This window comes from Nesoenas mayeri (assembly GCF_963082525.1).
Source record: "Nesoenas mayeri genome assembly, chromosome: 2".
In the NCBI taxonomy this organism is placed as follows: domain Eukaryota; kingdom Metazoa; phylum Chordata; class Aves; order Columbiformes; family Columbidae; genus Nesoenas; species Nesoenas mayeri.
Window position 1 is genome coordinate 27,917,547 of NC_137543.1, and position 27,292 is coordinate 27,944,838.

General features: G+C 38.4%; 1 protein-coding gene across 1 annotated transcript; it reads left to right on the plus strand.

Annotated features, from left to right (window-relative positions):
• Positions 1-9,041: 9,041 nt before the first annotated feature.
• On the plus strand, positions 9,042-25,692 carry CALB1 (calbindin 1; the record flags this gene model as incomplete). Its single annotated transcript, XM_080339609.1, has 11 exons — positions 9,042-9,123; positions 9,425-9,501; positions 13,992-14,066; positions 18,990-19,073; positions 19,162-19,218; positions 22,197-22,274; positions 24,600-24,655; positions 24,752-24,791; positions 24,882-24,935; positions 25,065-25,136; positions 25,579-25,692. 11 exons carry the CDS (start codon positions 9,042-9,044, stop codon positions 25,690-25,692), a joined length of 789 nt encoding a protein of 262 aa, XP_080195735.1.
• Between the last annotated feature and the right edge of the window lie 1,600 nt (positions 25,693-27,292).

Below are 27,292 nucleotides of genomic sequence, written 5' to 3' on the forward strand. Positions count from 1 at the left end.
CAGGGCCAAGTTCCTCCTTACCCTCCTCCAGGCTGTAGGAAGAGCAGGGGCGTGATGATAAGAGACAGACAGACATTTCAAAATAGTCATTCTGAAACTGAGCAAGTTAATATAGCCAGTGAGGCATTGCTGAAAAGTTGTGGGGAACCTCTGGCTATTATTCTGATTTCCACCATATCTGGGATAGGTTCACTGCAGACAAACTGGCACTTGGGAGTCAGTCCAGGCACCTGAATACGTGGGATTTCCATGCTCCAGGTGAATAGCCCTGCTGCAGCTAATGGTGGATCACTAGGAAAACTTGTGCAAAAAATTCTGCTGGTGGGACTCTGGAAGATAACAGGCTTTCTGGCAGCATCCCTGTGCTTCTCTCACCAACAGACAGGGGACTAGAAACCTGGAGTTGAGGTCAGTCTCGTGTTGCAATTAGCTGAGACTGAGAGAAGAACAACTGGACAGTTAAGATTGTGCCCTGACAGGACAGCAGCCATTTTAAGTATTCATTATACATTTTTCCTGTATGGTTGAGTACAAAACCTAATCAGTCAGTATGTCTGCAATGTGTACTTCTTTCATTTCATTGCTTTGCTTAGTCCGTAGCTATTTAAATATAGCATGAAGTTGTCAAGATTTACATTGCTTCCATCTGGTCAAACTGGAAGTCCTGCTGGTCACCACTTCTAGTCCTTAGCTGAGGAGAGAAAGCAAGCACCTCCAAACACTTTGCATGTCAGGTGCTAAATACTCACACTTATTGATGAGAAATAGAGCAGCAGGTTGAACTGCACAGTCCTTAAATTTCTGCTGGCTCTCACAGCAGCGTTATCGCGGGAGGCACAGTGGGAATAGACCTGCAATCCAGGTCGATCTTGATCAGGAAGTAACAAAGAACTTTTTGAGTTCAGAAAGAGGGCTGTGAGGCTAAAGTTGTAAAGTGATAACAAGTTGGACACACTGCACTGTTGTGTTGTGAAAGCCTAATGTTTAGCTTCTGTTTGCTTTAACTTGCTAACATTTTCCATTCTCTGGCTGTTGTAAATGTCACTTCTTTCCACAATCACAAGGCCAGACACCAATCTTTGCTCAGAAAAGGGTGCAGCTCTTATATCAAACCTGCTCATTATATTTTTACTGCAAACCTTGGACAATTTTGATAAGTGGTTATTTTATGAATTATTGGAAGGAAAGCTTCTAATCTTGAATGCTAGAGCAGACGGGTAGAATGGATCTTATTTTAAAAAAACAAAACAAAAAAACCCTGCCCTTTACTGTATCATTTAGAAGCTTCCAAGAAGCCACTGTGCTTATCAGGTGCTGAAATCATTTCCAGGAGCTACTTAGAAATAGCTGTCCATTGTCTTCAAAAGTGATATGCCTTGGAGAATTAATAAAGAGATTCTTTACTAAATTTCTCTTTCTGATCTTGAACTCATCTACAAGGTAAATTATTTATATTTTCAAAGAACATTAAACTTTTTTAACTTTTTTTTTTTTAATAGATCAGAGGGATGGAAAATACTGTTAGCAAGTCTGCCTTCCCAATGTAATGTTCTATTTTCTTGATAAAATCACACATTTTTTAATCTGTGAGTAAGAAACGAGATAAAGTGGCAGAAATATGAGAAGTAAAAAACCACAAATACTTAAAAGAATGCAGCAGTCTATCTAAAAAGAGCTCATATTGTTTAGGAGATAAATAGTGTATGGAGGAGTTATTCTCCTTTTGATATACATGGTTACCAGCCACTGATCTTTAGTGAGAACTATGCATAAAAAATGGACCTTACAGCTGAACTACAGCTGTTGGTATGTTGCCCTGAAAAAAGTAGTTACATGCCTGCTTTTGTAGGCATCCAGTCACAGTGATCATTGATCACACACATTCCTGCACATAACAAGAACTTGCATTTCTGTGCAGCAGCTTGCAGTGACTGAGATCTTTATTACAGTGGCACTTACGTCACTTTTGCTGAGCTAGTTTTGAGTTCATCAGAGATGAAAGATGAACCTGTTCACCTTATAATATTGTTTGCTTTATTTATTGTTTTTTTCCATATTACACTTTGAGACTCTCACCATGTAATTTTATGTCTTTGAAGTTGTGTGGGTTGACCTATAACTGTAATAAAAGAATATAGAGTGAGATAACACAAGTTTTTCCATTATTTACAGAAGGCTGAGGCTACTTATTAAACACTTTCTTATTCCATGACTTTGCTAAAATGAATACTTTTTCAAGCGGCCTTTATGTTGTGCTAGACCCTTGCAACACACAGATTGGACAAGATAGGGCTGTGCTGTGAGCTCAAACTGGAAAAACCTCCGGTTTAAATTTTTAATTCAACCTTTGTGAAGAACATTGCATTTCCTAGTTACAAATTAACAATATGTTTTTATCTTGCATAACTACTCTAGGACACAAGTTGTATTTCTTGTGATTCATGCTCTTCCTAAAGAGCATTCACTTCAGTTAAGGATATGTACAGAGAAGAGAGGGGGCCACTTTTCTCCCATTTTGCTCACAGGGGATGGATGCCATTTCATTGGGATCCCATCACACCTAACATAGCCCTAAGCTGAACTCCCAAGGTTTGATCACACAGTCAGCTTTTTCTCTCAGTGGCATCACACCCCATGGATGTTCCTGGCTGTGGAGCAGGCATGACATGGGGTGTCCCCCATGCATCCGGACTGTGGTACCTGTGAGCGAACTCTGGAGCTTCCTGATAGCCGTGAGCTCAGGTTTCTTTTTAAAAAACAAACAAACAAACAAGCAAACAAATTCAAACAAACAAACAACAACAAAAACAGTGCTCAGGATATGAGGATTCTGCGAACAGGGACCACTCACACACACACACACACACACACACACACACAGCTCTCCTCCTGTTTGTGGAGCTAATTCTCAACCAGAGCATGTGTACTGCCCTGTAAACAAGACACAGCTTGAGTTGGGTAATGTGTAGGTATCCTAAATGTGCAAAAGGAGCTCTAAAATCTTTCAAAGAAAAAGACAATCCTCCTAAATCGGGATCTTAAATTTCCATCAGTCTCCCAGTAAGATGTCTCACAAGATGGGTGTCTGCAAGCTTTGGTAACCAACCACTAACACCAGCAGTAGCACTAGCATTCCAGTTAACTGCTTACTAGGCTACTAAACTCTGCTCAATTTGTTTGGAATTACATGCAAATACACATTACCCAAACAGCAGAAAGATAATAGAAATAGCAACATAAGTGACTAAAAATTCCTCTGAAACTCACCGAAAATCAAGAAAAAGACAAACACAGGTTTTAACAAACATTGGATCAGACTCTCAGTGAAAGCACTGGGTCCAGTCAGCTGCAGCCCATCTCCACTCAGTTCCTGCCATGCAGAGAGCTCAAGGCAACGGCTGAAGATTTCCTCATGCCAGAATTAACGTTGGTGGTAACGGTAACTTCACAGCACCTCACACACCACCAATGTGAAAGTGTTACAGGACTGTGGCAGGTGGGGGAGAAGAGCTGCTTTCTCCTGGTATGAGTCTTCTAAGTCTCATAGTTAGGCAGGTATTTGCCAGCAAAATACAAGAAAAAAATACAGTTAATCATTATCATGGAAAAGATGGAGCTAAATAGAACACTGCATGGTTTATTTCTTCTTGGTTTCCTAGTTGACCTATGGTATTGTAGAGGATCAGAAAGATCCTATCCACATCAGGCTTTTTTCCTGGTGGCACCGATAAACCAACACCCCAGCAGAGCCTTTCATACATCAAACAGGTTTTTTGATTCCTTCAAACAAAAAAGGCATTCCCTCATGTCTGGAGCCACAGCTTGTCACACTCCTTGGTCTTGGGAGCTGCTGGGCTACCACCATCTGCGAGGCCTGTGCTGGGTATCCATGCAATCCTTGAAGGAAAGGAGCTGCAATTAAATATTCTGATGGCTCCAAGGATCTTACAGACTGGGAAGACATGGCAAAGCATGGTTGCATGGACTTCGGGCCTTCTAATACTGAGGAATCTGTTGTTGCCATCAGTATGTTGCTCCTTGTAAAGCTACAGATGAAATTGCAAAGTATAAAATAGGTAAAAAGGGGATGAATTTGTCCCTGGCTTCACCTTAAGGCTTGCTGCAATCTGAATTTACAAGTAGCTCACCAATTTACATTTTATATTAAAACGCATTTCACATCCTTAAAATTATTTCAGATTATTCTGTCTGGTGTATTAAAAATATATTTCTATATAATTCTGTCTTTGAAAAATAATGAAGGCTCATATAAATCACTATTTAAATAATATATTTCCTGTGCAAATAGTAGTTTACTGTAATGACTATATAAGCCAAGGCCAGTTTGAGATAGATCATTCACTTCAGTGCTTCATTTTCTTTTTCATTTTTAAAGAATACACATACTGATTGAAATATAGATAAAGAGAAAGTAAACCATAAATTATTTGGTAGTATTATCCGAATATTCTGAAAAGACATGTTCTTCCAGCCACAGCCAGCCATATTTGCTGCTGGCACAAATGCCTTCAAGAGCCCAGTGCTACCTCTGCAAATTCTGCCACAGCCCGAACCAGGTACCAACACTGTTCCAGTTGTTCTGTCTGCTTTATGTGTCAGGAGTAAGCTTAGGGATCTTATTTGAGTATCTCGATCAAAGATTTACTCAAAAAAAAAGTCTTCCCAAGGTTTTGGTTTCCTAGGGTCACTCTATAAAGCAGGTGCCTTCACCTATCATCTGGTCTGTACACAAATCACGGTTAAGACTGACATTAGCAGGACTCTGTACAGATATAGCGGTTTGACCTTGTTTAGAATTACTGTAATCTACATTCTTTTTTCTGATGGAAGACTCTATCTATTGCCTTTGAAATCTATAATTCTTATGTGGTTAGGCTCAAGATGAAGGACAAGTCTGCTTTTTCTATTTGTTTAAGAGATCTTGATGTCTGAAAATTTCTTTAAAACCTTATCCATCCTTCCAGTTATGAAGTTTTCAGATATGTGTCTTAATATAAGAGTATAGAAGAGTGTAAAAGAGACCTTCTCCATATCTGACAATCACGAAAAGTTTATAATCAAAATCTTGGGAATCACTTTTTCAAAATGCTTCTTACTATGATGGTTCTCTACAGAAAAACAGGACTGTAGTGAGCAATAACAGCCAAGGACCAGAATTTCCTTCTAGGTATTTCAAGAATGACTGTGCTGCCAGTCATCACTAAGTGTCAGATGGGAAAGAAGATGTTTATGAGGGAAATCCAGCCACACCTCAGGATCACACATGAATTTGGCCTTTCAGAAGAGAGTTGACACAATCACCCCTGTCTCTGACATATCTTCTGATGGTGAACTGAGAATAAGTGAGTAAATGACTTCTGTTATCACTGCAGAGCATTTGTGTTGTTCATATAGAATATTCTTGTTTGAAAGTCTTTGGGTCTCTTTTGGTCTCTGCTTATTACAATCAAGTTTGTGATGCAGCACATGATGCTGAAATATCGGTGCTTTCTGACCGAGAATTACTTACTTTTTTTCTTGTTTTTATTTGGGGGATATTTTAGGTTGGATTCCTATTATAATTGGCATATTTGATTTCCACACATCTTGAGAAACCCTTGGGATATTACAGCTAGAGACTGTTCAGAGAGTGAATACAGAAGTCTGGTAGTCAGGAAACCCACATACAAAAACTTATTAATGGAAAGCATTTGAAGAACAGCTATGAACAACAAATGTTTTCAAAGAAAATCATAGTCACTTAGATTCTGGGTCAAGTTCCCCGGTGGCTTCAGTGTAGCATTTCTGATGTCTGCCAGATAAGGATCTGGCTCATTTTTTGCAAAGAGAATTTCAAGTAGCTCTAGCTAAAATGAATGACAAGGCTTCGGCTTCTCAGTGAAGTAATTCATTAATCAGTGTGTATATATGCATATCACTATACATATAATTTCTGAAAATAAGAACTTCATTCTTGTATAAAGCCCTCTAGAGTCACTGGAAAAATTTGCATGGACTTCATTGCGTTATGGATCACATCCTGTATATATCTGCATTTTTTAGTCTTTTCCAGTGCTTCCTCTTTCAAGGGAAATTAATAACTTCTTGGAATTGAAATGACCAGTTTCTGATTTAGTTTTGCATAAGAAGCAGAGTCCAGTGGGATTAAATATGACTAGTGTCTTGGTAATTCATTAATCATGAAAATATGGTGTGCAGTTAGTTATATAAGTGGTTATTTTTGCATGGAAATGTCTGCTACTGTTATGCCTGCGCAGGATCCCTTCAAGTGCAGCAGTGAGAACATACAAACCCATTCACCTTGATACACTGCTTTACAAAGAATGCACAAAGATACATAGATGCTCTGCAGACAATACTGATTTTGTGTATGTTAGCATAACGAGAGGACAGTGTGTCCAAGGTTCCTACCTGCACACAATCATACATGTCCCTGGTGGGGAGAAGCAGCATATTCTGAAGGTTCCTGTGAGAGTTTTTTCAAACCCTCCTGGCCACATATGACTTATGTAAAATATTTTATTCTGAGAACTTCTGAAAATGTAAACATTACAGCTCCTGTTCATTTAAAAGTCTGAGCAGTCAGATGAGCAAGGTTGGGCTGGCCCCAAAGAGTGCTGAATTCTGCTCGCCTGCTCAGCTACAGCCTTCTGGGCCAGGGAAAAGTAAAAAGCACAAAATTTGATGTGCCTTTGGAAAATGGTACACAACAACTAGCAAATCAACATAAGATGCAAGTCAGAGGTCCGTTGAAACAGGTTCAGTACTTCATTTCCATTTGTGCCTGCTGCTGGAAGCTGAAATTCTGCACTGAACTGAGTAATTCAATCCGCTTGGCAAATACAAGAAGTTGCCTCACTGGCGCAGACCTCTTCTATCTAAAAATGATGGAAATGCCAGCCCCACCTTTGTCTCCTTTCAGTGCCCTTGCGTCACTGGCACCCCGTTGTCTTATCCAATCACAAAGAATAATCCCAGGCTCGAGTCACTGTGCTACTGCTTGCCAAGGCCTAGTAAGAAAAGCCTCATGAATTGTCTCTCCTTTTCTCCATCATCATTGCTATTTTATGGAAATGCATTGCCTTCAGATTTTTATTTTCAAGCTGAGATGTAGGCAGACTGCAGAAGTCTCAGGATCTGGCTCCCACTGAAATATAATACTCTGAGAAATCCATGCCCAAAAAACATTTCCTAATGGGAAATGGACCCAGTCATTAATTTTATTTCTTTTTCACATGAAGAAGCACAAAGCCTGATTATAAGGAAATACTTAGAATTTCTTCAGTCCTTTTGCAAGTGTACAATATTTGTGGCCGTAAAACTATTCTGAACATTTTTCACTAATATTTACACATATTTTGAAATTAAAGGATTGATGATGAGATTCTTGTGTCTTGCGTCTTAGCTGCTGCTTTGTTCAGCATCTCACAAAACATAGGCCAACATGATGTATCTCTTCAGGAACTCACAGCCAAACAGCAGCAACAGAATGAGAGAAAGCTGTACATAACAGGTGGAGAAACAGGAGAATGGAAAGATGGAGGGAATCAAGTATAAGGTCTCATGATTACTTAATCGCTATGCCCACATCTTGTTCCATAATGCATACAAGATTTCAGCCACCCAATCTACTGAAATCCCTCTGAGGACATGTCAGCCTTTAACTAAGCATCCACCTCTCATCCTGCTGGTTATCTACCTGGCATTTTGCTGCCTTCTGTTTTTTCAGTATCCCATTATTTTTTTATCCTCCTAAAATACTATTGTCCTACTGTTGCTCATGTTGATCACTTAACACATGGGGATTCACAGGTTTTCCCAGCTATTCTCATCCTCCATCTTTACTATGCTACCCACTGTATTTGTCAATGTCATGCCAGCCCACCATCTTGGCCATCAAACCATGCTAAGTCCATGTAGCATCTGAGAAATATTGCTAGGAGAAAGTCCAAAAGGAAAAAGACAGTTTCAGTTCTTCAGAGTGCCCAGGTAACCCTGATGACTAAAATGAGTCATCCCAAAAGGCATCTAATCATTATTGCTAGTACAATACCATGTTACCACATGACAGAAGGAAGATCTTTGGTAAGCTGCTTGGTCCCCTCCCACCAACCCAACTGGTATGAGACAAAGAGTCTCCAAAGCTGATCTGCCAAAAAAAACATTCTTACCCATTCAGAAGTGACTGTGGTAGCATCCCTCACACCTCCACATGGAAAGAGCAAGTTGACTAATGTGATTTTCCATACTTGCCTGCTGGGACAAAATTACGTTCTAGGACAGTATATTTAAATTTACCATGTCTGTTCCCATGCTATCTCAATATGGATATCTCAATACCCTGTGGTATCACAGTGGGAATATTGGTTTAAAGAGTTGCAGCACCTCTAAGATTAAGCCTTCGTGGAGCTATCTGCAGGTCTGGTTTGGTGATGGAGCAGTGAAAAATTGATTCCGTGCAGTCTGCATGGTGTCCCATGTGTTTTTTTGTACTGAGACATCCCACAGTGCTATTAACTGTGCTCTGACATCCAGGAACCTTTCCCAGTTGGAAACTTGATGGCTAACTGGGAGACTGCGTTCATCCTCTCATCCCCCATGTCTCATGGGCACACTCTCCCTCGGTGAGGCACCGGTCACAGCTCCTGGGTGACCCAGCTCTGTTGTCTTTGCTCGGGGCCTCCACCCGGCACCAGCATCCTCCTCACTCTGACGCACGTTTAAGGGTGACGGCCCCAGGGGGCTCAACCGGGGAGAGTGTCCCCAAGCTGGCCCCAGCCTTGGTGCCGCCGGCGGGAGACCCCGGCCCCCCCGCGCAGGGCGGGGAGGCCGCGCCGGGGCCCGAGGAGAGGGAGGGCAGCGCCGGGGGGAGTGGCCGGGCCGGCCCGGCCCCATAAATAGCCCTCGGCGGGGCGGCGGCGGGAGGAGCCGTCGGAGCCGTCGCCGCCGTTGCCGCCGTTGTCGCGCTGCGCCGGCAGAGTCAGCACCGCGGACAGCGCCTCGCCCCCCGCGCCCCCAGCATGACGGCGGAGACCCACCTGCAGGGCGTGGAGATCTCGGCCGCCCAGTTCTTCGAAATCTGGCACCACTACGACTCCGACGGTGACTCCTTTCCCCCCGGGGCGGCGGGGGCGCGGGGGGCGGAAGGGGGGCAGGCCCGCGGGAGGCTGGGGGGACCCCACCACTTCCCGCCCGAAAGCAGCTCCGGGCCCCGCTCCGCACCCGCCGCCCCACAGCTTCGGGGCGCAGCCCCCGAGCCGTCCGCCGATAGGGTCGGTGCCGGGCGAGGCGCTTTGGGAGCCGCTCCGCCGGGAGGGAGCAGGCAGGTCGGAGACGTCCCTGCCAGCGCTGAAGAGCAGAGAGAGTTTGGAGGTGACCGCAACTGTAACTCTTTCTGTTGTAGGCAATGGGTACATGGATGGGAAGGAGCTACAAAACTTCATCCAGGAGCTGCAGCAGGCACGGAAGAAGGCAGGCTTGGTAGGTTAACGTTTCGCCCCACTTTTTGGTCTTCTCTGGGAAAGAAGAGTTTTCTTGAGCAAACTCCAGTGCCCCAGTTCCTTCTGTTCTCTGTTGCCATTACACAATTCATGCACCTGCCTCAGCAGGCAAAGGGAAGTAGCTCGGTTAGAAATCATCAGGTTGCAAACGAAATAAATAATCTGCTTTGGAAAGGTGAGGCCAGGGTCCACGTCCCTGGAGAGCAGGTCCCACTCACATCTTGCCAGGCTACAAGCTGATGCTTCTTACGGTGCTTAAAAAGAAAAGTCAAGGCATGCATAGACACTATCCTTTTGTAATGGATGGGTCCTTATCCCATTGCAAGTAATTTTACCTGATCCAGGTATATACTGACACTAAAAATAAAATAAGAAAAAAGAAAATAAAAGAAAACAAACGAACAACACTTCAGAATGGGACTCTTGTTTGAATTTCATACCTAATGGGCAGTATGGGCTGCAATGCATTTCTGCCCCTTGGTGGTCAATAAATAGATCTGCAGATGACTGCTAACCACTATTTGTCCTTCACCAGTGTTATATACCAGCAATATGAGTACTAAATCCTGCTAGTTTAAACTGTTCAGAGGGATGGCAAAGTTTTTTACAATACTGTCAAAACAATTCTGTATATGAGTACTAATTATAAATTTCCTCCAAATTATACCCACATGGTAAAAAAAAAAAAACAGAGAAAGAAAAGAAAAAAATAAATACATTTCAGATTCCATGCCAAGATTTAAATTAAAATAGAAGTAAACCTTTTTTAACAAATAAATTTCCTTTAAAATAATCAGATTCTAAAACAAGCCACTTAGCATCAAACTCGAATATATAACCTAATTAAGTCTATTTAAATCAATCTATGCTAAAAGACATCTGAAGTAACAGATAATAAAAATATAGTTTAACTGGCATGTGTACGTGGGGGGACATAGATTATTACTTCATGTAAGAATACCTCCAAATTGAGCACTAGCTTTTCAATAATTAACTTTGCTTTAAAAGTTTCTGTATAATTTTGTAGTAAATGAAAAAATAATATACATTTTAATTTTTGCAAAATTGTATCTTGTTATTAATTGTATGAGTGTAAACTTCATGCATCTGAAAATCTGTCTCGCAGCAATGCCTTTAATGTTACTGTGGTCTTGGTACCTGTTAATTCTTCTTATAGCCATTGATGTAGGCACTTTTTTCATGAGTGTAAGTTTAAACTAAAATGTAAAACTCAAACAACTAAAAAAAATCACCGGAAAATTGAGAAAGGAATGTGTTTTTAGAGGCAAAAAGTCGATTTCTTTTTATTTTTTTCACAGAAAAGATTAAACACAACTTCAATACCCTTCCAGTATTGCAACAGTGTATTTCCATTAGGAAGAGGATTAAGCCTGTGTATATTTAGTATGAATGGCATTCTTATAGAAATACTGATATATTATTCAGTAGTTAAAAATTAATTAGAAGCTCAAGGAAAAAAATATTTCTCATTTCAAGATCAGATTGTTTTCTCAAAGCAAGTGTACATCTTAAAAACAGAGCCTTCTCAAAGTAACACTGAAAAGCAAATTTCACAATTTATATATATTTTTAAATAACCTCTGCCTGTATCTCACACTATATTTTAAAAAATGCTCAGGTGTTTAATTAAGTCTTCCTTTCCTATTTCTCTGATTCAAACCTATCTTTGGAGTGTTCTGCCGAAAGAGCAACCTACAGTAACAACATTAAATTCAGTACTTGATCCATTGGCTCTGCCTTTGGTAGATGTTACCTTCAGCCCTGAAGCCTTTTTCTGGAATACGGATATTTGTCATCTTAGGTTTCAAATCCAAGCTGATTCTCGGATTTGAAGGCTCATTTGCCAAACAAGCATCTCATTAGTTCGTGTCTTGTCTCATGGGATACTAATTCAGTAGCTTTGAATTTCTGTTCTTTTGCCAGAAGGGACACATTGAGAAACTAGTGTAGGTTATATGTCATTTCCTTGGCTGTCCTTCTTTTAACACCCCAAAGCTTCTTTGTCATCATTAACTTTGGAATTTCAGGTCACTCTCCTGCTCACTATTTTTGAAATATTCAATTATGCATTCTTCATAGCTGGATTTTACATCAGTCATGCCATATGCATTAAAGAATCACATTGATTCTGTCATCTAATAGGATGGTTTAACATTTCCCAACATTCTTCCCAGCTACAGAACTGTTCTAATTATGTTCTAATTCTAATCCTTATATTAATCCACGCAGTAAGACCGTGCATTCACAGTTGCTTTTTCTCAGATGGAGCAGTCGCATGCAGCCTGATTCATGCTGGCTCCAAAGGGTAGATGTGTACTTGACAGTTTCAGGGCCTAGACTTTTCTTTGGTAACACTATTTCTTTTTGTTTTGTGCATTATGGTAGATAGTGAATTGACCTGATATACTTTCAGACATGTCAAAAGAACTGCTGCTTTTTTAAATATAAAAGCTATATAAGTATGTAAGCATAGCTTCCATTTATCGTGCCTCATATTTATGCAATACCGTGTGTATTTAGGTATGCCAACAGCCAAAAGAAACTGTGGGGTACAAGTGGCTAACAGAGAGGTTGATAAAGAGTCAATAGGTAGATCTCAGCTGAGCTATTCCACATCTGTTTCTCACTTTCTCTGCATGTCTAGACAATGAAAATATTTCTCCACAGAAATACGTGATTTAATTGATGCTTATTAATACAGTCATGTGTTTCTGTAGTACCATCTATCCTTACATTTTCAAATCATATTGAAAAAACATTTTTCTCTACAGCTCCACTTGTTTGGATGTGTCTCTTAAGCTTTAAAAGGGGAGATTGAGGGGTGACATGCTAGTCTCTTAATTCAAATGTTGAGCAATGCATCTGTATCAAGTTTAGGACTAGGCTTGGTTAAATTTAGGCAAGTGTTTTTTGACTGAAGACATTTATTTGGGTAACATAACTTGAATAACTTATCAAGCAGCTCAAGAGAAGATGAAGTGAACACCACCAAAAAAAACCCCTTTCTGAGTAGCATACTAGAGGATGAGAATACAGGTTTGTTTAACCTGTAATTGTCTATGCCTCCTACAACAGCTGGATGCTGTGGCACTGCAGAGCTGCTACTAAAAAATCAGTAAAATATTTAACCAGGACTAATTAAAATCCAGGTGTCTAAATTCTCCATTCTATCTGCTAAGCAAACTTGTCCTCACTTTGGGATCATTAGATGAAAGGTGACATTGAAGTGCATTGTATTAATAACCACATTTCTAATTAAAGCCATGGCAAATTACAAACTTGCCATGGATGACTTTGACAGAAATAGGATACTAGGCCATGATTGTACCAGCTACAAGGAACTGACATTTTAGTTAGCTTTGGTAATTGAAATTTGGGACAAACTACAGTGGACTTTGTACAGCTGAGATTCTCTGTGTCTCCAGTGAGTGAATCATTTAGGTCCTATAGAATCAGACCTATATAGCAATTAAACCTTTAATTTCCAAAGACTGCTATATCTTCATTGATAACCAACAGTTTGCTTCCATTATTTTAATATAATTGTCACTCTGATTCTTGCTGCACTGTTTTACTAGCTCACACCTATAAGAAACATGAAGCTGAAAGTTTAATCAGTATTGAAGGCTGATGGCAGCTCATATCAATGGAAGGCAAGTTGAAGTGTAAAATCAAATATTTAGATTTCCACCCCAACCTTTGCTATAGCCTAGAGTAAGGATAGCCTTTAGAGAACAGATGTATAGCAGGGACCGTAATTTATATGAAGAACAATTATGTTGTCCTTACTCTGTCAGATTTAAGGTTCTGCTCAAAGTTTTCTCTCTTCTAAATCTGCCTCTCTACATTTCAGCAGTGACATTTTGACTCTGTTTTTGTGATAATCAAATGCTAAACAGTGAAAAATATGATATTGTGATGGGTTCTTTTAGAGCTAAAATAGTATTCATTGCTCAGGAAAAATCAACTCAAAGACTTGTAAAGGCTATTTTGGTGTTCAGATGTATTATACTGAAATGTTTCTTATTTTGAAAGATTTTTCACTGCCTTCAAGTTACTAATTTAAAAATGAAAATTGAGAAAATTGACTAAGAATTGCCTATGAACTTCACTGTCATCGTCTTAAACAAAGGAGCTGTTATACCCATCTTCCAACACGTCTCTATAATTTTTCATTCTGTAAACTAAAATAGGCATTCTAGGTATTTAGATGCCAATCATTCATGTCAACTGTAATATAATTCATTAGGAAGCAGAACTTATCACAATGATGTGATTCGTGACTAAAAAAAATACTCAGTTTCATCTAAACTTGAGGAATCTGGCTGCAATAAGTGTGAGTACTTTATTAAATGTAGTACATTATTTGGGAACTAGTAGAATATTCAAGTAAGTTTATATATATGTTTCGCTGTATCTTATAGTAATGATTCTCTTATATCTTCATAGGATTTAACACCTGAAATGAAAGCATTTGTGGACCAATATGGGAAGACTCCTGATGGAAAAATAGGAATAGTTGAGGTAAGTCTTTTATAAAAAAGACGACTGACGTGTTTACTTGTGGAAAATACATTTAGCGTAGAACAATGTGAGCATAGTACATAAATATTCTAGATTTTTAGTTACACAGAAAGTTTCTTCCTCTGTCTTAAGATCTTTAGTATTTTTTTCACAAATGACATTTTTTCATTAACAAAAGGTATTCCATACCCCTCTCAAGACATTTGACTACACTTCATTTAACTTGCATGTTCTATTTAGTACAAATAAGCATCAACAGCAATTTAGTTTTTTCCGTAAAGCAGATAAGAGTTCTATTTTAGGCATTTAAATTGCGAAAGGTAATGTGATCTATTTCTACCCATGATTTTGAACTAATGCTCTGTGACTACTCGTATAGTGAGGATAACACACAAGTGAATGCAATCAATTGGGCAATCACTGTATGTAGTCTATAGTAAAAAAATACATATATGGTAAAAGAACATGATAATCATGTTAAATTTAAACAAAATTTTAATAGGAGTTGCCATCCAGCTTGTAAAAGATCAGGATTTCTTATTAATTCCTTTCTTGAACTTTAACAGAACTTCAGGCAGAAAAATCCCCTATTCCTTACTACCACTTTCTGAGGAAGGTAAAGATAACCAACCCTTTCTATACATGCAGCCACTCAACAACTGTATAATTTAGACAACTCGCTAGGAAGGGGGGAACTAGTAAGTTTTCTCTCACCTGCACTGTTCAGTGCTGCAAGTCAAAAAGGAGAGTTAGCTGGGTTACAGCTAGAAAAGTCACTTTTTAAAGCCTGAATCTATGACTCATTTATGTCACGCTGAATGCAGTGAGACTGTGGTTTTATTAACTGCTATTATATTTTTTTTTCTGATATTAAGAAATCAGACCTAGAGAGATAATTAAGAAACAGCTGGAAACAAACCAGGTCTGCAAAATTTCTACAGTGACCAACTCTGAGTCAGTGACTAATTTTAAAATAGAAGACTAGATAGAATCTGTAAAAGTTGATAAAGACTATCACTACTGATATAATAGATCATTTTAGGTTATCGTTTCTCCTCTTTTGTGTGTCTGAATTGCATATACTTGTTTAAAGGCATATGTAATTATGAATAAACTACCATGGAAATATGAACAGTTTGTTTCACTTGCAGCTATAAATGATTTTTTTAACAATATTTTTACAATACTTAGCATGATCAAATACTTCTGCATCCTAAAAGAACTAGTGTTTGTTTGGACTAATTGTTTAGTTTTGGACTAAGAAATGCTTATTCATTTAGTCTTGAAGAATTCTTTTTAATTTAGTATTTTTTAATATGTATAATAGCAAGCATTAAATGCAAGAAGAATGTGTAGACAGTGCCTAGAAAGACCATAGTTCTTTACTTAGGAAAGATAACTGAAAGCTTATGCTTTCAAATTCTATTTCCAATTCTGCTATTGAGTTAATGGGTAAAGGTGAGCAAACCCGATAGTGCCTGATATAGTGCAGTGCTCACCACCCCCAGTGAAGTGTCAAGCATGCTCAGCATCCACGGAAGCCATTGAATAGTGACAGTACTCAGTTCTGTGACTGAAGGGACATTCTCCCTTAATATAGCAGTTTCCTAACGCAACAGCTATATTTTGTTTCACTTACATCAGCATGAAGCTTCATTTGGAAAGTGTAGATGGGACTCAGCCAAAATGTGTTGTACATGCAGAACAATATGATATTAAAGTTGGTATTTGAATATGATTCTCCTTCCTTATGAATAAAAATGCCTGGTAATTCCAAATTGCTCCCATTTATGTAGTACATCAAATAGTTTTTCTGAAAAAGTGTATGAATGTTGTTTAAAAAAGAAATTATGTAAAGCCTTTTGGACTCCCAGGCATCATAATAAATATCCTAGCAAATAATGAGTTTGCAGGAAAGGTCTGTTGGCTGAGACGAAGAGGAGGCCTAGGTGGCTTCACAGAGGAAGGAGTGGGCTTTCAGCTCAAATTAAGTGTCAATTCTGTCTTTGCAAGCTCATCACAGTTCACTAGCTTTTATCCAGTGTTCTCCAGCTAAAGGCAATCTGACCTGTCCACTTGCTTATCACTGTGTAAGGGACCTTTCTTTCACATTTTGTACTCATTTAGAACAATATTTTTACTAAAATGTGGACGTGAAACACAAGGTTTCAAAACTCAGGACTGTGCTAATTCCACATTGAGATTATTTGAAGCTTACTGCTGCTGTAAAAATAACTATTTATTAGCCTAAAATAGTTTTTGTACTCCCATTCTTTAATTAGGATTTTAAAAAGAAAATTCACTCTATGAGCTGAAAGGAATTTTAAATAGCATTAAATATCAACAGAATTTACTTAGAGAATGATTTCTAGAAAATAGTTCTGATATAAGTACTGAGAGTATTTTTTCTGCTAGGTAACCTATAAAGACGTATCTCAGCCTGCAGCTGAGCAGAGAGGAGTCAAGCTAGTCTCAGGCTTTGTGGCTGTCTTCTGTTACTCATGATGCAGAAACAGCCAACATTCTCTATTAAAACAGCACAGCTCACAGAAGCAGTCACTGAACTGCTGTTGCTGCCATATACAAACCTGTAGTGTCCGCACTCTTATTCAAACCCATTCACTGAGTGCCCCTATGCTTATTCTCACAAAGAAATCGTCATTAGAAATAGCACCAGGTTTGCATCTTTCCTCACCGTAGTGGTATAACTGGGACCTGGAAGTTGGGCCAGTTTCCACATGATCTCCTCATCCCTTAGTAATGCAGAATTTTCCACAAAAAAGCAATTTAATGATATTTGATGCGTGAGGTTGAAAAACCGGACTTTCCTTTAGCTATATTGTTGCTATTATGAAAACACAAAAGACTACTTTTTTGGCAGAAGCTTGAGCTACTGCTGGATTTTGAGCTACTACATCTTCGTAACGTAAAAGCCTGTGCTTTTCCCTGAGACTTACAAAGGATGAGAGGTATGGCTTAAAATAAGGTAATTTACTTCCAGAGGTAGTATATTCTTTCCCTCAAAGACAGTTTGGTACTGCTAGTAAGCTGTTAATTATTCTTTGGAAAGTTACTATTTTACATTTACCCTTTCACCTTGTAATTTTCTTCCAGAGGTAGTATATTCTGTCCCTCATATACAGTTTTGTACTGCTAGCAAGCTGTTAATAATTCTTTGGAAAGTTACTATTTTACATTTACCCTTTCATCTTGTACTAATTTACAGTGCACTTGCAAAATTAACCAGACGTAACTATAGAGGTCCCAGGAATAACATCTTATTCATAAATTACACACATGTAAATCCTTCCTCATTGTCATATTTAGTTTCTTCTCCCAAACTCTGCTTACTATTATAATCAGTTCTTCCATTCAACATTTGTTGTTGAGTAGCAATGTTGATTTACTCTAAAAATCAAAGCTCCCCTGTCATCGGAGAAATAAAGAAATTTTTCCTCAGATCAGTACTAAGTTACACACATGCAGCTATTGTGTACATATGAATATGTACTTACCTACGCATGTATACACTATTTATGATGTAGTAGGTTTCAAAAGCTGCTGACACAAATATGTTGTTTAGGTTGGTTGGATTTCGTGTTCAGCCATTTAGCAAAAGCACTCAGGACACTCTGATGGTCCTGACCGTCTGTCATCAGCTGCACCATTCTGTACAGAAAGTGCTCTGATGTGTCTTTTCAGTGGTACCAACACTTAAAGAATATAACTGATTCCTTGCACAGATGATTTTAGAGGAAAGACAGATCAGGGCTCCGTACTCTTGTGCCTGTAGGGTGAGAGGGAGAGCTAAACTTGCCTACGGCATCACTGGAACACAATAAAAAAGCCTGAAATAAACAGAACAAGCAATTTGAGGGTGTGAAGTGAATACGTAAAACCCCCAAAATGTGGATGAAAATTTTAAGACGGGGCTCCAGGAAGTCTGCAGATGTTATTTTTCATAAAAGAATGCAGCTAAGAAATCTGTCTTTCTGGAAAACGCATTTTGTCTTCCTAGTAAGCACAGCTGGTCTATTCTTCAAGTAAAAAGTTTTCCTTAATCAAAACTCATTTCATACATTTTGAGGAGAGAAAAAAATATTGGGCTTTTGTTAAAAACAAATCATGATTTTACATTAAATTATACAGCATACTCTTCATCTTCTACATTTGTCACTTGCCAAAATTGAGTTATAGTAAATGAACATTTTCAATAATCAGTACAATAATGTCTGATCTTAAAAAAGATTTTTGTGGAGCAGAGGGATTGGAAGCACCACCCCTGATTTTGCAGGGCTAAAAGTCCTTTTAATTTCTTTCCGGTATTTATAGTTCTTCTTGGGCACATCTCTGTGCCTGACAAATGAGCACCGGTTGCCATATCCTTACCGTCCCCACTTTCTTTTATTCTTCTGGGGTTTTTTTCCATGTATTTTTCTGTTTACCTTACACATTTTTCTTAATGTCAGGGTTCCTCTCTCTCTTTCGTTGGTATGTGTGAGAAGTTAGTTTTCCTTAGTTTCTTAATTCATGTTCCTCCACACTTATACTCTAAACTTCCTTGTGTTATGCTTTCCCTTTGCGCTGATTCCAAGGTTTTCATCACAGATCCTAACCTGCAAGGGTGACTTTTTTCCCCTTTGACCCCCACTCCCCCTTCAGTAAAGTGCCGTCTCACTCGCTTCACTCAGACCTCAGTTCTGTTTGACCTTGATGGATATGGCAAAGCTGCAAACCAGAAGCCTTTCAGAGTTATCTTCCAAATCTGGAAGATAACAGGATGAAGCTTCCTATGTGGCCACAATAGAGCAGTGCCAGCTCAAAGAATTTCATACTCTTTTACAAAAAAGGTTCATGCTCTTTTACAGGTTCAGCTAGACTAATGAAAAATCAAAATTTAAACTTTCTTAAATTCTGTTACAGCTTGCCCAGATTTTACCAACGGAAGAGAATTTCCTGTTGTTCTTCAGGTGCCAGCAGCTAAAGTCAAGTGAAGACTTCATGCAGGTAGGGTATGAAAAGTTGCATCTTGTAAAATCATCCAAGACCTGCTTACCATAAATATATCATTAAAGCATTCATATTCTGATTGCAGACATGGAGAAAATATGACAGCGACCACAGTGGCTTCATTGATTCTGAGGAACTTAAGGTAAACCAATACCTATGAGTATGCAAGACATGAGAACAGGAGTTGGATTACAGCCTGTGCTGCTATCTGTTTCTTCAGATACCACCCATGCATGTTTTTGCATTTCAAACATGACTGAAAAGCAATATGATTAGCTGATGTTTTTATCACCAGTAAATTATTTAAAGTGACACTCTATTCTGATCAATGTTTCTTAAAGTATGTTTTAATTCAGATCAGTGTTTGTCTCAAATGACTCAGAGTAGAAGGTATTGTAGCTTAGAAGAAAGATTATAAAAGTGAGATAGGCCTCTGAATGCTATGTTGTTCTTTTCTTGGTATATTAGAGAGGACAGCTGTTTTGTTGGGTTTTTTTCCTAAGGGCATCACTACCATTAATCATTATGCTGCTGGACAGATCATGCTCTCTCAAGTATCATGTAACCCCGCAGTTTCTACGGTAACACTGTTAGGTTAACACAACTGGAATTGTGTTGTCCCTGCTTGGTTAACCTGGTGGGATTTTGGTATCAGCTTTAATATGTGCTAATAAAAGTGGAATCGCGATTGTTCCATTAGCCAACTCACCCTTCCAGAGTTAACAAACCTTAAAGCTAGAGTGATTTTCCTCCCTAGTCATAAAGCTAACAGAAATTTGTAGATGCAGAATCACAGAGTGGCTGGCAGGGACCTCTGGAGGTCAGCTGGTCCAACCCCCTGCTCAGGCAGGGCCACCTAGAGCCAGGTGCCCACAACAATGTCCAAACAGTTTTTGAATATGTCCAAGGAGGGAGACACCACAACGTTTCTGGGCAACCTGTGCCAGTGCTCAGTCACCCTCACAGTGAAAAAGTGTTTCCTGATGCTCAGAGGGAGCTTCCTGTGTTTCAGTTTGTGCACATTGCCTCTGGTCCTGTCACTGGGCAACATCCTGGTCCCGTCCTCTTTGTACCCTCCCTTGAAGTATTTATATATGTTGATGAGGTCCCCTGAGGCTTCTCCAGGCTGAACAGTCCCAGAACTCTCAGCCTTTCCTCACAGGAGAGATGCTCATAGAGATTCTGAATAGAAAGGTGCCATTTGCCACAGCTCAGTTTCACTTGATATGTTACTGTAACTTTAAATTCAGAAGAGTCAAAACAATTCACAGCAAAAGAGAGACCCAGCAGTGTTTATCCATCTGATTTGGTCTGTTTTGCCCATATGCGGTAGACTAAAGAAGAACTCCTTAAGCTTTATTAACTAAAGCATTAGGCGATCAAACTGTCTGAAATCCTTACAGGTCTTCTGTTCAGAAGAGGAATCCACATCAGATAATTCACATCTTTTTTCCTTTTCCCTTCCTCTTTGAGTTTGGTATCTGTGTGACGTTTGCTGAGGATCCTACCTCAAGGTAACCCTCAGGCTGACGAGCTCATTCTTCTGCTGGCTGGTCGCAGCAGGTTGGTGTATCTAAAGTTGGTAGGATCAGGAGGAGGCCACACATGTAGCACTTGAGAACCCTCCACCTATTAGACGATGCCTTAAGGACTGTTGCCAGCAGCTGTAATTTAAAATAGACTCAAAAAGGCAGGGCTGATTGAGGACCAGCTGAAGAATGAGGACATTTTAACTGGGTCCCTAATGGTCCCATCTCCCCTGTGCTGCAAGATTTTGCCCGCCTCAGAGAAACAGGCCATTTTAACATGTTGAAAATAAGGCACAAATGTCCAGTTTTATTTTTAGATCAGTATTTCTTGACAAGCCTACACATTTTAAGCATTTGCTATGTGAGGCGTACACCCACGTACAAGTTCATAAGAGAAATTTAAGCTGGAAATCAGGAAAAATATCTAACAATAGTAACAGCAATGGAATAGGTTGTCTAAGAGGAAGGCTGCCTGCATTTGGGAAAGGTTTGGCAATAACTCAGATCAGGCACTAACTCTGTAAGCTTAGATATAGTCCAGCCTGTCTTGAGACATGGAGGTGGACTGGACAGCCTTTCAATGTCCTTCCATTAAAGCACACAAGATTAAACATATATGTGTGATGTCCATTTACAATATTCCAGTCATTTTCTTTGTATAGACGCTACAAGGAAGGCCTTCCAGCATAGAGATTGGAAGAACTATAGTGGGGATTAGTCATATTACTATTGACATGGTTACATTCTGGTTCAAGAATGCAATCTATGCACAAATAGATTTTCTTATGAGCTACACCATTTTCTATCTTGAAGTGTCCCAAAATTCCACAAAGATAATGACACTTCAACTGATGACAGTAATTAGGTACTTCATTGGGCATTGACATCTCAGGTCTTGTAATGCCCTTGTGAAATAAATTGATATCATCCTTTTTTAATGTCACAGATCTAGCACAGAAGTTTAAAACACTGAATGAGTGGAAACAATCTTATTTTTTAAAGTAAAAAGGCTGGTGTTTCAAGTCATGCCATACTATATAAAATTCTCATTCAAAAAATGCAATGAAACTGGCTGCACACATTTAAAATACAAAGTAAGAAGGAGCAATGTGGGTTAACGTTCACTTCTAGCATTGAGTACTGCCATGGGCAAGAAGAAAACTTGATTAATCATTGATCTTTTCTGTAAAATTGTTCCAATGTTGCAAGAAGTGATTAGGCATCCAAGTTTCCAAGGAGAATCAAGGTTAATTAGTTTAGTTTACTGATAGAGCTGATTAGAAAACAAGTATACTTGAAAGCCAAACTATTTATTCTAAATTCACAATTCAACAAATGGCATCCAATGAGGAAAGTTTATGAGTCACTTTTTCCAAATAAAACTATGCAGTATACTTGAAATGATCAAAAGAAACGGTTATATTCTTAGCTGTTAATTACTACTTCTTTCATAGTTATTTGGAACTACAGCAGTAAATACTAAAGTGTGGGTAAGATAGTATTTCCCATTACTTTAATCTGAAGTTAGCAAGTCACACATTTTATACTGTAGATAAAAATTCACCTATTCCTCTTCTATTTATTTTAACAGAGCTTCTTGAAAGATTTATTACAGAAAGCAAATAAGCAGATTGAAGATTCAAAGCTAACAGAATACACAGAAATAATGGTAAGATTCTTTACAGGCATATTTCATCAAGACTGTATTAATCCAGACTCTGTTTATCTTTAGCCACTGGAATGCTCCAAATGCCTTGGAGCCCCACCAGGTCCTAATCAGGCTAACTATGTAACTATGTCATCACAGTAGAGGGATGACATACCATAGTATCTTCCCGTATTCTGCTTCCCTGCACCATTAGTTGCAAAACCGAAGTCTTCACTGTTTCAGAGGAGAAAAATTGTACCTGTCATAATTACATTATTATATTTAGATGACATTAATTTGGGGTTACTTTATGTGTTTTGCCTTCTTACAGTGCCATAGTGTTTGTTTCTGGTCTTAAGAGCCATTATTGCATGGTGGCTTCTTATCAGATTTACAAAGATCTCACTCTTTCTTCCTCCTCCTCTTCAAGAAGAAGAAACTCATGTTTTAGATAAACACTAAAACAAAACAGTTGCTTCCCTGGCCTTAAATGAACCCATCCTTGGGTCTCCCCTTCCATCCCTCCGCTATGGTGCCCCATGGTAAGCACCTGTATTGGCTTCTGAGTGGATGCTTCAGGGGGAAAAAAAAAAGACTCAGAAAATATGTAACACTACATTTTTTTGGTTTACCAGTTTTGTTTCACCCTACTGTATTTTTAGCAATCAAAAACCTGCTACGTAAGCACACCAGCCCTCAAAGCAGCCTGAAAATGTCTGATCAAAACTTGTGTTTCTCCTGGAAAATGTCTTCTGGATTGTTGTATCGGTATAAACCATTTACCTAGAATTGTCACTATGTATTCACTGGTGAAGATAACACAAGTCCTTTTCATTCAGAGAGCTTTTCGACCTTCATCTTGCAGCGTGCTCTAAATTCTGGCCTCTGCAGAGAGACACAATGACAAAGAAATAACAGCAATAAGAAAGAAATTACAAGGCCAGCTCTGCCATAATCTCCTCAGAGACTAGAAGACTTAATAGAAAACGTACAGTCCTGACCAGCTGTGAGTTGGCACAGACAGCCACTGACAACCCATCAAAATATGAAATACATTGACTTCACAGTGGCCACCGTTTCCCGCCCCCAAATGCAAAGCTCCTTTCGAGGGAAATGCACACAGGGCAGATGGTTTTCTACGAGGAAAGGAAGTGTCAAAAGGAACCAGGGTGTTAGGTAGAAATAAATGTTTATAGAAATAGAACTTTTTTCTAGTCACCTTTGCCATTTATTGTGTATTAAACAAGTGAAATTTGGTATCTTTTCATGGCATTAAGTCTGTCTTTAAAAGGATATACACTTACCTCAGTACAGGATGCTGCTTTCCCTCTTATCTAAAAATTACTTCTGAAATTACTGTGACTGAAAGTGATGGGATGGAGTGTGGGTGGTGGTGTTTTCAGTACAGTGTCTAACAATGTTTTGTACAGTTTGCTGCCTTTGTGACTCTTTTATACAGAAAAAGCAAAATAATACTTGAAAGTAGAAAATGGAACTACACAGACATAAAAACTGGGAGAGGAACTCCCACGCAGGTGTAATATCTCCTCCTACTTCTAATAATGAATATAAACTGTTTGTGCCACTCAAGCAGCAGGAGCTCATGCTTGCAAAGGTTCAAAGGAAAACACTTTCATACAATGGGATGATGTAAAAGGATTTAGAAATAATATTTGCATATTTTCTCAAATTAGATTAATGTATTTATTTCTATAACTTTATTATTATTATTATTGGGAGACATTTCATTTCCTATTTTCATACCATCAACAACGTGATCATCTACAGTGTCTGTTCACTCTTTTCTTGAAATATATCACAGAAACAGAATGTGATCTTTAATATTTAGACCAAGCAGCCAGTTGCCTGAAACTTCTATTATTTTCTGTCTGAGGAACGGAATGCTTTGTATTCTGTTGAACTTTACCTGACTGTTGTATCACCTTTAGGAATAGAGAATAATGATCATATTATCAGATCATGACATGAAGTCAAAAATAAAATGTCATCATGTCAACAATTCTCTGATTTCTAAATACACATGCATTTCTCATGTTGGACATCCATCACTGTAAGCAGGTGAAGACCTGCCTTACAGTATGTTAAATAGAATTCTTAATCTGGTTTCTTATCAGCTTTTTGCAGTAGAACCAATTACTATAAATTACTTCTTCAGTACTTTAAATAAATGTATTATACAGCAAACGTGACAGATTAAATCGTGGAGCCATCATTTCAGCATGAAATTAAGTCTAAATTTCATTGAATTTAAGTTTTTCAAATAATTGTTTTCTTCATTAGGTTGATTAATTTTGATTAGTAATGTAAGATTTTATACTCTTTCAGCTCAGGATGTTTGATGCAAACAATGATGGAAAGCTGGAGCTTACTGAACTGGCCAGGTATGTCTTCTTTCTCTATTCACAACAAACACCATATACCAATCACTGTTGTGGAAACAGTCAAATATATTGACCTTTGTTTTTTTCTCTCCAAAGACTACTTCCTGTACAGGAAAATTTTCTTATTAAATTTCAGGTATGAATATTCACTTTTTTAAGGCAACTTGTTACTACCACACATAACTAGTGTCATTAATGGATTTTTCTTTTTTCTTTTGGCATTTAGGGTGTCAAAATGTGTGCAAAAGAATTCAATAAAGCCTTTGAGATGTATGATCAAGTAAGTCTACAAAAAACATTTTTAATTGCATAGTTTGATGGCACTTATTTTCTGAATTTGTGAAAAACTAGCCATAACCTCCGAAATTAAAAATAAATGTTTAAAATTATCTTTAACATTGTTTTTCAGGATGGCAATGGCTATATAGATGAAAATGAACTTGACGCACTATTGAAGGATCTCTGCGAAAAGAACAAAAAGGTAATCCTAGGGCACTTCTTTCCCCTTAGAGATTAGCTTTAATTTGGATTTTAAGGACATTTTAATCTACCCAATTAAGACAAATATAGAGCTTCTAAGTCATCATTCCTGAAGTCAAAGTACAACTAAAAATCTCGGCAGAAGTCATAGCAGTGTAAATCCTGAACCAGGGCAGTTGTGATTATGTAGTGACACTGTCACAACCTTGCTTACGAGACATCAGCTATCAGCCACCTAACATATGGCTATAGTATGGGTAACATAAAAATACACAAAACACATTTGCAATGCGTTACTGTTAGACAGGCTGAGAGAATTATTTTTCTGCCCTCCCTCCCCCCTCCCCCCCCTTTTCTGAGGAACTGAATGCTACTATTGGAAGAAAACTTGTTCATGCTGGTAACTAAACAGGGTTATAAAGCATTATCTGTTCTTTAAATAGGAATTAGACATTAACAACCTTGCGACATACAAGAAAAGCATCATGGCCTTGTCTGATGGAGGAAAGCTTTACCGAGCAGAACTGGCTCTTATCCTCTGCGCTGAGGAAAACTAGAACTCTTCTATCATGTCCACTTAACTAGTGATGTACTCTATCTACACAATAACTGTGCACTATAAGGGAGTAGGCTGTATTTTTAAACTGCATATAGAAAATTAGCCAGGATGTGTGGCACATTCCTTTCAGTTTGTTTCTATACTGTTTGTAATGTACAGTTTTTGTAACAATAAGATTGATAAAGAGAATGTCTATGTTTGAGCCAGTCTGTATATTCAAAAAGAAACTTAAATATGTTGGGGTTGGTTTTGGATTTTTTTTCTTTCATAAACATGGCTGGAAAAATTAAACCTTCCGACATTGCTGTGGTCATCATATCCTTTGACACTTGCAACATTTCTTGTTGAACCTCAAAACAAAAAGGTCTATAGATAACTTTGCCCATTACTTTTTTTTTAATGCCAAATATGAATTCAGATTAAATATGATGTAGGTCTGAAACATGAAAGATATGTTGGCATGTCTGATTTCCAAAATTGAAAAAGGCACTAAAAAACCTTTTCACTTGACAAACCACCCACTTACAGGTCTGTGCTCTCTGCAGTTTTTCAATTACTCTTCTCATTACAAACTCATAGCATATAGACAAAGCAGCTATCCAGGATAGATGTCCATGCAGTAGTTGATGAAAATATAGTTCAATCTAGCTGTTCAACTTTACTGAATTTAAACATAGGCACTTCAGAAATAAATGCCTTTAATCTGTCTTGGAATCCTGGCTAAATGACAGGTAGAATAGTTAATACACAGATTAACATATGATATTATAAGTGTACCTTTCATGACTATTGCTGTGTCAGAGAATATGACAATCCATTTTCTAAACTATTTTCACATTTTGCAGGTTATAATTATTCTAGTAAATTGCTGTTTTTACATCATATTCTGTGTAATCTATAATTAAATTTCATATCCTAAGATTGTTGTTGTCTAGTTTGTCTATCTCCTGGATTTTTATTTTCTGTACCATCTACTATTGAAAAAAAGATATTCCTCCTTGGATCTTAAAATTCGTAATCTATAATAATAGTATTAAAATTTAACACTAAAATCTGCAAAAGCTCTAGCACAGATTTTATACCAATTTAGTAATTTAGTTTATATGGTGGGCTCTGCTTTCTGTTATGCCAGAGAGGTATTTTTTAAATGGGAACTATAGTATGGAAACAGCCCTATCTTCTTTCGTCTTTCTGTTTTTTTCCTGGCTCCCTTTTTACTTTACACCAGTTTTATACCAGACAGCTCCATGAAAGTCCAGGCTGTTGCTCCAAGTATGTACTGGTGTAGGAAGGAAACTGGGCTGTGTCTTAAGGCAAATAAACCTATGTTGCCTCCATGTACAACTACTTCAGAAGCAATTCCAGGTTAGCAGATTTGCTATATACAATGTCTCAGATGCATGTCTGTGTCTTATTCAACAAGCAGAAGCAAATACAATTTTATTTGAAATGTGTCTCAAAGAATGAGGCTCGGATCCTTCAAGATTACAGTCACTGAACTCCCACTGAAATGAATCCTTGAATTCCTCAGGTGAACTCAGGCAACTAAATACCATTTCAGGAATGGCCTAATGGCCTTGGGCTCTCTCCAGTCCAAG